This window comes from Sinocyclocheilus grahami, unplaced genomic scaffold (assembly GCF_001515645.1).
Source record: "Sinocyclocheilus grahami isolate Dianchi unplaced genomic scaffold, SAMN03320097.WGS_v1.1 scaffold39.1, whole genome shotgun sequence".
Lineage (NCBI taxonomy): Eukaryota > Metazoa > Chordata > Actinopteri > Cypriniformes > Cyprinidae > Sinocyclocheilus > Sinocyclocheilus grahami.
In genome coordinates this window covers 2,143,546-2,157,363 of record NW_015505218.1, presented here as the reverse complement: position 1 = coordinate 2,157,363, position 13,818 = coordinate 2,143,546, and the positions used below count along the sequence as shown (strand labels likewise).

Below are 13,818 nucleotides of genomic sequence, written 5' to 3'. Positions count from 1 at the left end.
GTGTGGGGGGGGGGGGGGGGGGGGGGGGGGGGGGGGGGGGGGGGGGGGGCATGCTGGAGTTAATGTTTGATTGTCTGTTTCAGACTCTACAGCTGCATACAACAAGTAATCTGCCCTGTAATGTCTTTTAGTTAAAAGAAAAATAATTATATAGAGGTGATTATAGACAATTATAGACAGGTGGTGCTGGGGAGGAGGGGGGCTTAAAGAAAATTCCCTGACTGCACTTAGAAGAACCAAACAGCCGTCAGTAAAGTCAGGGAATTTTATTTATCCCTCCTTTTATAAGCTTAGCGATACACACCATGATTTTCTCAGTCTTTCTAAATATACTGCCCTAGACCAAATCTTCCCTGCTTTACAGAAAATTCACAGGAAGCATCTGGAGGGAAAGAGATGAGCCAGATAAGACTCTGAGATCAGATTATAGAAGGACCGCTCAGCAAGTGAGCGATCAGCAAGTACCTTCCCAGTCAACCCTTCAGTGTACCTGACCAGGTCTAAATCTGCAGATCACCTCTGATCTTCCTTGAGTTTCACTCAGACCTGCATTCACTGTTGATCACCTTATGGTACTACACAGACAACTGCTTTAAACTTTAGTCAACATGTCTGACCTAAGGCAATGTCTTTGATGGGTGCAAGAATTTTACTGCAGACTAAACACTCATTAGGTTGTTTTGTCTGCACAGCTATTATTTAGATAACATTACCTTTGATCTCTCTATGCGACTGAGGTCAAAAGGTCTTTAATGGCACATGTTTGTCAACCTTTCAGCCCATGTATAAGTTTCACCTTTGCTTTTATTGTAAAGGCTTTCATTCTGTGGTGTGTATTTGCTCTGTTGTTGTCTACCCTGCACAAAGATGCTGACAGAACCTTGTGGACCAGAGCGTAGCAGGGATAAACATGGGTGCATTATAGCTGCTTTAAAAATGCATAGCTCATCATTTATTTATTTGATTGTCAAAACCACAGAGGCATCTGTACGATGGTGGTTAACTGCTCAAGCTCTAAGCACAGCTGTGTCTGGTAACGACTGTTCATCGTTTTTCTGCAGATGATCTTGCTCTATGCTCAAAAGAGGAAACATTCAGAGGCTTCTAGAAGTTTTCCATAACATCCCATGTCAGTTTTAAATGCTATTATACTTCTAGGTAAGAGTGATTCAAAATCTCAGCCCGCTGAAGCTCTAACATTGCTCAAGACAATCAACAACTAGCTTTTTACATAACCTGAAGAAAATGTGAGTGGTTCTTGCTTTTGACGTTGTTATACAGTTGCTAAATTTCAAGGGTGCTTATATGTACAGTATTAGCAAGGTTTTACTTAGTGAACCAAGTCAAAAGCCAACCCTAAATGTCTATGATTATTGTATTGAGTTTCTATAAAGGTAAGAGCACACCTCTACTCAACAAGCCACATCATTTATGTCCATAGCACAGTAAAAGATTGGGACAAAAAATGTTCACTCAAAAATGAAAATTCTGTAATCATTTATTTAATCATTTAATAACGCCATGTAATTTAAATGCTGTATAAACTTGTCCTTCTTTCCATTAAACACAAAAGGAGAAATTTTAAAATACTTCAATAGATGCTTTTTTCATGCAATGTATGTAGACTGGAGCGTTAAAGCTTCAAAAATGATGTAAAAGTACCATTAAGGTTAGGGCTGGGTACAAAATATCGATATCTCGATATTAATCGATTCTCATTTTTACGGAATGATATCGATTCTTAAATCCCAAGAATTGATTAGTCAAGCCTATTTTCAGTTAATGAACGTTGAAGGGTACTTCCCATCCAATATATCGCAATAAGCATTGTGCATTGGTACTTTTAATATGAAACAAAGTCTCAGATTTCAAATTCTGTCCATTGTATTGCAGTATTCAAACAATAAATGCCATTTTGGCGCTGTTTAATGTGGAGTGACAGATCGCTGTAGCGCCTCAGTTCAACAGAAGCGGCAGCGCGAGGCGCACATGAACTGATCAGATCTCCTCCACATTAATACCAGTTTCAGCATAAAATAAACATGACTAAACATCCAAAGTTAAGTTAAAAGAAAGAGTACAACTTTACAATCCGTATCCTGTCTCATGTAATCGCTCAATCAGTGTTTAAGCCGCGCAAAGACGTCAATAGAACAGCTTGTAAACAATGTCACGTAACGTCACATTTACCTCAGAAAAACATATTCGGTGACCATAAACTTATTAGTCAGATAGAAAAATAAACTGTAGAGAGAGGAATTTTGCTAAATATATGCACCATATAACATATTCATTATAAATGTTACTGTTCTTCAATGTTTAATTTATGTTTGAATAAATCCATCATGTTTTTATGGCATATATCTAAAATAATCGATATTGAATCAAATCGAATTGGTAATCGAATCGAATCGCAAGCTTGTGAATGAGAATCGAATCGTGAAATTTGTGTCAAAACCCAGCCCAAATTAAGGTATCAAAAAATCCAGTCTTCTAAATCCATATCTTTGTGTGAAGAACAAACCAAAACTTCAGATCTTATAGTCCTGCATTACTACAGTCATAATCATAATTGTTGATTATTTCCCTCAATTTTGTAATCATAATTAATGATTTTAAAATGTCTTTTTTGTAGATCAACTGCAAGCTACATTCTTTGAGATAACGTAAAACCAAATGGAATTCAGGAATTCTGTAATCGACACCATTTACTATCGTTAATCATCTCTATTTAGATTAATTGTGCAGCCCTAATTGTTGACATCCATCCTAGCTTTCCTTGATGCATTCTCAAGAGTTTATGATGAAAGTAGAAATTAATCACATCACTTCCAATGAATCGGTTGATCTAGTTCACCAAAAAAGTCTGAATGACTGGTTCACAAATTGAAGTCGGTTCACTTCAACTCACTTGACTCAATGATCTAGTTACAGTGGATAACAGCTCCCTGCAGGGAAAGGTTATCGGAAGATTGACATAAATTTCAGTCTGTAACTCACACAAAGCAATTGCATGGCTTCAAAAGAATTGGAATACAGTGCACAAGTTGTAAGAATTATAACTATTTTAATGATACTTGATATTTATTATGATGCTTTTGTTTCATTTTTAAAGTTTAAAGGGTTATTTCACCCAAATATGAAAATTCTGTTATTAATTACACACTCTCATGTTGTTCTAAACCCGTAAGACCTCCATTCATCTTCGGAACACAAATTACGATATTTTTTTGGAAAATTATGGTTGAACCCTTGATGTCACATGGATTATTTTACCGATCTCCTTGCTACGTTTCTGGACCTTGATCGTGGTAATTACATTGCTGTCTATGGGAGGGACAGAGAGCTCTCAGAACTCGTTAAAAATATCTTAATTTGTGTTCCCGAAGATAAACGGAGGTCTTACGGGTTTAGAACAACAGAATTGATGACTGAATTTTCATTTTTGGGTGTACTAACCCTTTAAAAATAATTAAAATGGAAAATTAATGGAGACGAGCAACCAGCAGTCATGGGTTTGAAATAAAAAGAGAAAATCCAGAATTTTAATTTCTCGGTGAACTACTGTATTCTTTTAAGTGCTGAAGTTCTACACATGCGGTTACTGGTTCTGAATGCTTTTAGAAGTTTGTACTGATGATTATATCTTTATTTGTGGACACAATGCTATACATAGGCGATGATTTAAAAATGTGTCTCTCTTTTAATGTAAGGGTAAGTTTGGCTATCAGACACACTGACAGCATATTCTACAGGGGCCGTAAGTGATGGATGAGAGGGGAGCGCTTGCATAATTCACAGAGAATTAACAAGGGAAGAAGAGAAGTGGCATGTAGTAGATTCTGTTCTGCAGACAACAGGAGCTCATCTCAGGTCAGTGGGTGAAGTACACACAGATGCGATCAATGTTTTCAAGGCACCAAAACTGAAGAAAATTGTCAACCATGCTTTGATGTCAACACATGTAGCACAATACCCCAAAAGTGTGTGCACAAAAAATGGCTCTTGAATTGTGTGACAGCAGTCAGGATATTAAATAAGAGTCTTAAAGCAAGCTTGTGCAAGCATTACTCCTTTATCTAACCCTAATCTTCCTCAATATGCTAGTCTCAGCTATAAACTAAATAAAACGTTATTACTGTATTACACACAGTAAGACCAGAAATGTGAATTAAGAAAGCAAACAGGGTCCATTTTGATTCCATGTTCAACAAGACTAAATACTCTTACAGACTGAATTTGAGCATAGCATGGAGACGGGAAGAGGCCTAAAAACTGGATTTTCACAGCTGGAATCATCACATCTGTCTATGTGTTCTCTGGCTTTAATCTCTGATTTATTCCCTTCTCTCGCGATCCCTCCCTCCCTTTCTCTTTCCGCCTCTGTCTCCAACCAACCCCCCATTCACTGATGCATCGCACCAGTCCTGTTGAAGGCTTCTTGTCTGTGCATGAGAGGAGGGTCTGGCTCAGCGAAACTCCTCAGCTGTCTATTGTCAGAGAAGAATGCCTTTATACTGTCAATATAATCTAGAGTTTGCACTAGCTGCCTTGCCTTGGAAGACAAGTGAAAGAACTGTAACAGTTCACAATGGAAAACGTTTGTAACTGTGCAAAAGCCTAGTTTAGACAGTAGGTTTCCACTGTACGCATTTCAGTCGTGATGATTCTAGAGAAATAACAAATTGTTTGTTAATGTATAGTTCTCCAAAAGAAATGTGTACAGGATCCTGTAGGATTGGAACTGATCCTAAAGGGATACTGAATGAATTGCAACTCATAAAGTATGCATTCTAAAAGATGTAGGTTTTTCTAAAATGTCATAATATTAAAGGGGTCATATGATGCGATTTTAAGTTTTCCTTTCTCTTTGGAGTGTTACAAGCTGATTGTGCATAGATAAGATCCCTGAAGTTGCAAAGACTAAAGTCTCAAAACCAAAGAGATATTCTTTATAAAAGTTAAGACTCTGCCACGCCCCCCTAAAACGGCTCGTTCTAACACACCCCCACATATCTACCTCACTATGTGGAAATATTTGCATAACACCGCCCAAATGTGCACGCAAAGAAAGAAGGCGTAGTTTCAGTACCCGCAGTTAGTGTTGAAGCAGCCATGTCAGGGAGGCGCTGTGTGTTTCTAGGCGAAAGCAAAAGCACTTTATTTGGCCTTCCGGAAGTAGATGCATTTAGGAATCTTTAGATGACTTACAACAGAACAGCAATGCATTTTATGGATGATCGTTTCGTGAACCTAGGAGAGGAGGTCATTCTGACTTTGCTATGACAATCTGGTGCTTCTGAATCAGCTACTGTTTTGTTATTAGTTTTTAAGTATTTGCTATTGACTGTTCAAATACGGAGTTTTGCGCATCGTGTGCGTGTGTGTGTGTGTGTGTGTGCGCGCGCCCTTTCGGGCTCTGTCTTTACATTTATTTTAAAAGATGAAGCTCTTGATTATGGTAAGGGGCGTTACATTTCCGACGCTTACTTGCGGTGTTCGATCAATCACAATGCACTGGGTCAGCTGGCCAATCAGAGCAGACTGCGCTTGTCGGAAGGAGGGACTTTGTAGAAAACTAAGCGTTTGAGAGAGGCGGGGCATAGAGGACCTACAATAATGTAAAGTATTTGAAAAATAATGTGTTTTTTGAACATTAAAGCATGTCAACATATTCTGTTACACCAAATACACAAAATAATGATCTTTAAAAAAGCATCCTATGACCCCTTTAAAATAAAGTTCCAATTAAGATCGGTTCCGAGTTATGATTGAAGTTGAATAGCTGGTTGATTTTCACCTTGTTTAGTTAGAAATACATCTTAATCTATCCTACATTATATTAGACCACCACATTCAAATATTGCACAAATCTAAACTGTCAGCTCTTATACTGATGGAGCTTGGCGGACTAAACCACCAGCAGAAAATCTTGCTCATCTATTTTTAGCTCAAATAAAACACTACAATCAGTATTTTGCATTGCTATATCTGTGTCACACATGGAAGATGCCAGCATGACTGACACACTTATGAGAAATAAGCATTTGCACTTGCACAGGATTGCTAACGGGATTTCCATCATAATTTGGCACCGATCCTAATGGGATCAAATAAAATCCTACTTCATAAACTGTAACTCCTAAAGGATTTTATAATGTATTTTTGATCCTTAAGAGTCCAATGTGTTCTGGAAGATTTAGTATATATTGGAATCAGAAAAAAAATTCCCATTAGAATTGGTTCCACATTCTAATCAAAATTCTAATAGAACTTCTGTACATATTTTTACATAAGGATGCATACAGGATTGCTCATTTGGACAGGATCTAAAACAGGCATCTGCTGGATAAACTGCAATTCCTACTTATTCAGCTTCAGTTTATCCAGGCTGACTTGTTAAAGCCAAACCAGGATTCCAAATAATTCCTTTAGGATGTCTGACTCTATGTGCACCTGAGAGAAGGCGATCATGTGATGAGATATACCTTCAGTTGCATAGCTGTGGTCGCGAAGGAAGCTGTTGTTGATCTTGCGGGTGTCTAGTTCCTCTTCCATTTAGAAAGGCGCCGATTACACTGAGAAACGCAGAGAGAGAAACGCGCTATCTATCCATGTTCCGCGCTCATGCATGCGTTCAGCCCAGAGCCCGGCGCGCAAGACACGGACGCACCATCATATTACACAGCAGTCGCCCTGAAACCCGTCAATAAATGAACAACAGTGCGATGAGCGAGAAAGCCGGTGTCGGTTCGCAAGGTGTCACAAGGCGGGGCTGTCTGCAGCAGACCGTGATTTCATCCAAAATGACAACAATCCGCGTCCAAATCCATGCTTTGAAATAGGCTGTCATGCAAAGTCTGACAAGTTTGAGATGTGACCGGCGGTGCTGCCGCTGAAGTGCTGACGCGAGGCTGCCGGGGACGCGGCGCATCGGTTGAAGTGTGAGACTGGCGCTGCAACAAAGACTCCTCCTCCTCTGTCCACCTGCGTCAGCATCACTCCAGCCTGTGCGCAGACGATGATGTTATGTGTGCTGGTGTTTCAGCACTTGTTGAATTATGCCCATCTGCATCACTTGTATAATAATTATGATTATGATGATGAAGCTCCTGTACAGCGATTAGATAAAAATGGTTCTTGGGTAGCTGACGGAAGACGTGGTGATTTTTCAAACCCCTTTTTGTCTTTTTTTTTACTACATATTCAGACATTTTGAACTGTGGGATTATAATAACGAGCCTCGCGATCTGCATCACTTGTATAATAATTATGATTATGATGATGAAGCTCCTGTACAGCGATTAGATAAAAATGGTTCTTGGGTAGCTGACGGAAGACGTGGTGATTTTTCAAACCCCTTTTTGTCTTTTTTTTACTACATATTCAGACATTTTGAACTGTGGGATTATAATAACGAGCCTCGAATTTTAAAGGGATAGTTCACCCAAAAATGTAAATTCTGTCATTAATTACTCACCCTCATGTGGTTCCAAACCCGTAAGGCCTTCATTCAACTTTGGAACACAAATTAAGATATTTTTGATGAATTCCGAGAGCTCTCTGACCCTCCCATAGACAGCAAGGGTACTACCACGATAAAGGTCCAGTAAGGTAGCATGGGCATTGGTAAATTAATCCATGTGGCATCAGTGGCTCAACTGTAATTTTTTGAAGCTATAAGAATACTTTTTGTGTGCAAAGAAAATCAAAATAACGACTTTATTTAACAATTCATCTCCTCCGTGTCACCCTTTTTGAAAAGTATACCCAGCAGGCACACAACATCATAAGACGTTGATATTTGATTCAATTTTGGTTGCGACGTCGGGCGCAAATTCAACGTCTAATGTCAATGTTAAATTGATGTCCAAAACCGATGTCAGCTGACGTTGATATTTTGTTGTTTTTAGGTTGTGTAACCAAAATCTAATGTTAAGTCAACTTCAAATTGCAACCTGGTCTCATGGCAAAAACTTACCCGGGGGCACATTTTCGCGAGACGCGAAATACGTACCAATAAGTACATATCACTGCAGTTTCCAAAATAAATGAACACTAGAGGCAGTAAAACTCCGACACCTTTTATTCCTTTTCACACACATTTACAGAGTTTCGATTAATAAAGCGTAATTTTCGCACAATTACTTGAAGAATATCATGTTATGACTTCAAAACTATTTTTATATGCTGGGAGATTTGAAAACTGATGCTTTTGAACGTTAGCACCGCACATATCCAGCTTCATATCTATGGGTTTTCATCGATGGTAGGTTTGTTCGGTAGCTCACGGAAGAGGCAAGGAGCTCCGGTTCGAGTCCCGTGTAACTACGGTTCGACAAAACGGTTCAAATCTGCATATAAGTAAGTTCAAATGACACGGTTGCGTCAACAAATGCGTTTTTATATCAGTTTTGCATTTGTTAACACTATCGGGTAGGTTTAGGGTTGGGTTTGGTGTAGGCCATATTTCCAACATGATAGAGCATTATCGTTTAGCGACAGTCCCCGGATATTTGAATTCTGAACCGCCGCAATACATACCTGAAGCAACGTAATAAAAACACAGCAATACGTACCTATATCAACGTAATAAAAACGTGCCAGGGTTCACGTATTAAACCCGTGTTTTAGCGCCACTCAGTGGACATTTCTCTTTGAAACTGCGGCGAAACGTGCAGTAAGGTACGTAAAAACAGTGTTGCAGAAAAGCACCCAGAGGTACATATTTTTATGAGACTGGGTTGTCAAATTGACGTCAACCCGATTTTCATTTTCAACCAAAATGCAATGTCTGTCTGATGTCATGTCCAACATCAGCCTGACGTTACATAGACGTCCGGTGCCTGCTGGGTAACGACGTATGCGCGTGCTTTCATCTGAACACTCAGCAGCATCACGTGCATACGTTGTTTACGTTCAGATCAAAGCACGTGGAATTCATTAAAAATATCTTCATTTGTGTTCTGAAGATGACTGAAGGTTTTACGGGTTTGGAAAGACATGAGGGTGAGTAATTAATGACAGAATTAACATTTTTGGGTGAACTACCCCTTTAAATGTGAAGTCAGAATTTGTATAGCTCTTTTCACAATACTCAAAGCAGGTATCTATCCTTATATACTGTATTACCGGTATGTATTCATTTATTTTACATTTTTACTTTTATTTTACATTTTGCGACGCTATAAATGATCACACAGGCGAGATTTGCTATATAGTAGCCTGCACTGTATTTTGAATGGTTTGTATGTTAAAAAAAAGGGTATTACATGGTTGTAATGGGTATTCTGAGTTTGTGTTCTGTTTGGGTGACGTTTTGTATTATGGTTCGTTTCTGTGTCTCAGGTTTCAATCAGTTTCTTGTGTCTTCAGTTTTTTTTTTATCTGTTGCTATGGTGTTTAATTGTTTGATTAGTGTCTGCACCTGTAATCCATTTCATTGGCTGGTTTGGTCTGTGTATTTAAGTTCTGTGTTTTCCTCAATCCCTTATCTGTCTTCGTTAGATATTGTTGGGTTGTTCTGTTTGTGTTCTGTCAGCTCTAGTCACCTGAGTATCTTGTTATTTTTTTATTAAAAGATTTGCTGCACTTAGATCCTGACTTTTATCATCTTTGCATGCACCCAATTTTCGTGTGTATGCAATTTTCCTGCCAATGCACCTCTAAAAACAGCCTGTGATTTCTTAATATCGCATTTTTGACAGTGCTAAAACATTCACAGCCTGCACAGGTTATATGACACATCACTGCCCTTGAACTGCATGCAAAATGAGTCAAAAGCATTATCTCTATTCCTCCATAATACAGAGCAGTGAAGCATACACCTCAGATCTTCTCTTACTGGTGACCACTTCAAAATCCTCAAATCCCAATCCTATATTGTGTGTCACTATGCGGCGAATGAAATCCTCTCTTCCTCAAATCCCTTTAATTAGAAGATAACAGGGTACGCCAACCCCCTGGAGTAATCTTGATACTAGTTCTGGTGGAATTACAGAAGATTATTTCTGCTCAGTCAATAGACGTTTAAACTCAGTCACAGTCATATTCTTAGCATAGAAAGCTGACGATAAGAAATGCACTCAAAGACTCTAATTACGACTTCTGTTGTTGATTACAACAATTCTGAAACTGTATCCAAAGTTCCAAAGTAAATTTTTCATTTTTTTGATATTTCAAAGTGCTTCAATGTTTTACCTGAAAATACTGTGCTGATACATAAGAATTTTTATAATGAATATTTTTGAGGAAAATGAGATTTAGAGCAAGTCTCTGAGAACAAAAATTCGAACTCAAAATGAGCAAAATCCAACGCAGAAGAGTCAAACAAAAAAAAGTGAGTAATTTGGTAATATAAAATAATTTTGAATAAATACCAACTAACAGCATGTTCATTGTTCATCATTCGTTATTATCGTAAAAGAAAGGGCGGGCATGGATCTATGCATCTCCCAACTCGTCACATATTGACGCTTGGTCAGGACCACTTGGCGTCTCTTTTTGATGCTCAAGGTACCCCTTTAGTGTCATTTTTCGACACACAGTGTATCCTTTTTGCGTCACTTTTCAACGTGCAGGGTCCTCCATTGTTTTCAGGTGTTTGTCTTAATTTAATGGTTTGCATGCATTTGTAAAAAATAGAAATAATTTTATATAAATTTATACTTTAATTGGAGCACCTAACCCCACCCCTACCCTAAACCTACCCACTTCTGAACAATAAAAAACACGTAACGGGCAAATATAAGTAGTCACAGGTATTTATTGCAAAAACTGACAATAAAAAAGCTGTATAAAAGCATTACAAATAAGTCGTGCTGCATTTAAAATCTTCAGAACACATACGATATCTTTATGCGAAGAAGAGAGTAAAACATAAGGTTTTAATCGCTGAAAATGTTCCCGCTCCGTTAACGTGCTCACATAGGCCGTAGCATGACGCAATCGTCACGAGACACACAAGAGCCAATAGCATTTCACAACCAAGTCTGACATAAAGCTTCTTCTGGCAGCATTTTTTAAATTTGCGCACAGACTGCACACAGAATCTGAGCTTTACGGCGATCGTGTCTATTCCTCCTCTCACAAATCAACCGTTTTGCCTCAGAAGACTTAGAATATGAATACTTTTGGAATAAATTATGACTGTAGTTGTATCTGCCTGTTATATCTTGTGTTATTGACAAATGGTAGGTTTAGGGGCAGGGGTTGGGTCACGTGCTCATAAATGTGTAAATAGTGTGTCATATGTAAATAAAACTGTTGTGACTGTTTACATTGAAAAATCACACGCCAACATATATGCAATAATGGCAATATTATTACCCAATATATAATTTAATAAATAAAAAAATAGTAATAATAATAATAAAACTCCCTTTGCCTTTCGCCTCGGTATACTGATGCCAAGGGTTAATCAGTGGTTAAGTTGCATTTACAGCACTGTTCCAGAACAGTTCAACCCAAATATTCCGATGTGTGCAGCATATTTTATGGAGGACTGTTTCCTGATACAGTATGTGGAAAATAATGTGTTTTTTTAACCTTAAACCGCATAAACACATTTCATTACACCAAATACACAAAATAATGTTCTTTTTAGCAACATCATATGACCCCTTTAAAGCAATGGAGAAAATGACACTTAAGGGGTACCTTGTGCGTCAAAAAGTGAAGCCAAAGGGTCCTGACCAAGCGTCGATATGTGACAAGTTGGGAGTGAGAATGTGTTAGATTGAAAGGAGGAAGATCTGAATGTGAGATTGTAGTGTATTGTAAGAAAAGAGTAGGGTTTAAACAGACTATAAATTGGATTATGATGGGGCAACAACAGGTTATTTTATCAACATGCATGATGCAATCCATAAACCTGCTATACTGTTTATATTGTTTGATTAATGCACCTGGGTATATTCTGGTAAAACTGAATGAATATTGTTTTTGTGAGTTTGAGCACCTGTCTGGCAGCTGAGAGGCATGAATTGCAGTGACAACCGAGCTCAATCCCAGCGGATATCACTGGTGTTCTGGTAATGGGTGCTATGGAGGTCAGCTCAATAGTGTCAGCAGCAGCCCTCCTTAGAGCATATGGTGAGATAGAAGTGGCAGACAGACACATACACCAGTGCACGGACACACACACACACCGGTCTATATGGTCTAGATATGATTGTTATCATGCTCTTTCCATGTTAATGATAGCGAGTGCTTTATAGTAAAGAAAATTCACCCCAAACTGAAAATACTATATTTATTCATCCTTATGTTGTTCCAAACCCATGTTTTTGTTTTTTCTCTGTGAAACATAAAAGAACATGAATGAACATGGATGAGAGGGTAGGGTTGGGCGATATGGTCAAAAATACTATCACAGTATTTTGTTTTTTAACCATATAATCTGGTATCGATATTTATAATATTCACTTCATACAATTTGTGGGGAAGGAAATGTGCAATATTCCATATGTTTGTTAGAAGTAAACTCTACAGTAAGCTACCTTTTACTTTAGAGCCCTATGAAATCAGTCTTATTTTTTTCCCCCAAATTCTGTTTAATTTTTTCGAGATTCTGTGTTTTATTATTTAATACAAATTTATCATCAAAAATGGTAATGAAATGAATTCATAAATTAACAATTTAAGGTGTGAAAAGAAAAGGGTGAAAATTGTTTTTTGATGAATAGATATCATCATACATTCCCCTGTTAATTAATCACAGTACATTAAGTCAATTGTTTTATATTACAACTTTTCTAAAATGCTATGCTGCTGATATGCAAATAATGCATTATCTAATTAAATAATTTTGCATATAGACCTACCTTTCCGAAACAGAAATCTGAACACTGGATATGCAGGTTCAAAATTCTTGTTTAACTTTGTCTACAAATTAGACTTTAGGGTTTTTGCAGAGGGAATTTTGGATATCTGTTTTTATCAGGAGGAAAAAACAGGAAATTCATATTAAAGGGGTCATATGATGCTGCTAAAAAGAACATTATTTTGTGTATTTGGTGGAATGAAATGTGTTTATGCGGTTTAAAGTTCTAAAGTATTAAAGTATGCGGTTATTTTCCACATACTGTACATTATTGTTTCTCCTCTATGCCCCGCCTTTTTGAAACACGTCGATTTTTACAAAGCTCATCGGTCTGAAAAAGCGAGGTGTGCTGTGATTGGCCAGCTATCCAATGCGTTGTGATTGGCCGAATACCTCAAGCGTGAGACGGAAATGTTACGCCCCTCACATACTGTTGATGCCGTGTCCCGGAGCGATGATTCAAAAACATTAAAACCCATTACAAACGAGGCATTTGTTGCATCCAGTGGGGACATAATTACCGATTTCGCGCCACGTAAACATAAAACTCTGTCTGCATTTGTGATCGGAGAAATGACAAACAACAAGTGCTACTCTACACGGCCCAAAACTCACGTTTGAATCATCAGTGGCAAATCCTTTAAATGAAAACGTACTTACGTGAGTCAGAACTGCCGGCATTGTAGTCTAACGTTACTCTCCCAGGATCAGTAAACAGGCCTCCATAAAATGTGCTGCACACATCTGGATATTTGGGTTGACCTGTTCTGGAACAGTGTTGTAAATACAACTTAACCACTGATTTGTAGTCATGTCCTCTTTTGGAAGACCAAACAAAGTAGTTTTGCTTTCACAACCAAAAACACAGCGGCCTAGCGTGAGGGAAAGCCCCGGCTTAGCGTGAGCTGAGGCCGGGATGGAGTGAGCTGAGACGGTGGCGTCAAGAACGGCGCGCCCGGCGGATGCGACGAATGAGCGGCAACCACATGTGACGG

At 38.3% G+C, this 13,818-nt stretch overlaps 1 protein-coding gene across 2 annotated transcripts in view; it reads right to left on the bottom strand.

Annotated features, from left to right (window-relative positions):
- LOC107581916 (serine/threonine-protein phosphatase 2A 55 kDa regulatory subunit B beta isoform-like) overlaps positions 1-13,818 on the bottom strand; it is a 78,273-nt gene that overhangs the window by 38,460 nt on the left and 25,995 nt on the right. The window contains exon 1 of one of the 2 annotated variants that reach the window (XM_016267604.1): positions 6,489-6,958. The exons of the other annotated variant lie outside the window; for it this stretch is intronic. Coding sequence (XP_016123090.1) covers positions 6,489-6,558 — 70 coding nt within the window. The 5' untranslated portion in view covers positions 6,559-6,958. Of the gene's footprint in view, positions 1-6,488; positions 6,959-13,818 lie in introns of those variants that run through there. 2 annotated transcript variants of the gene reach the window in all.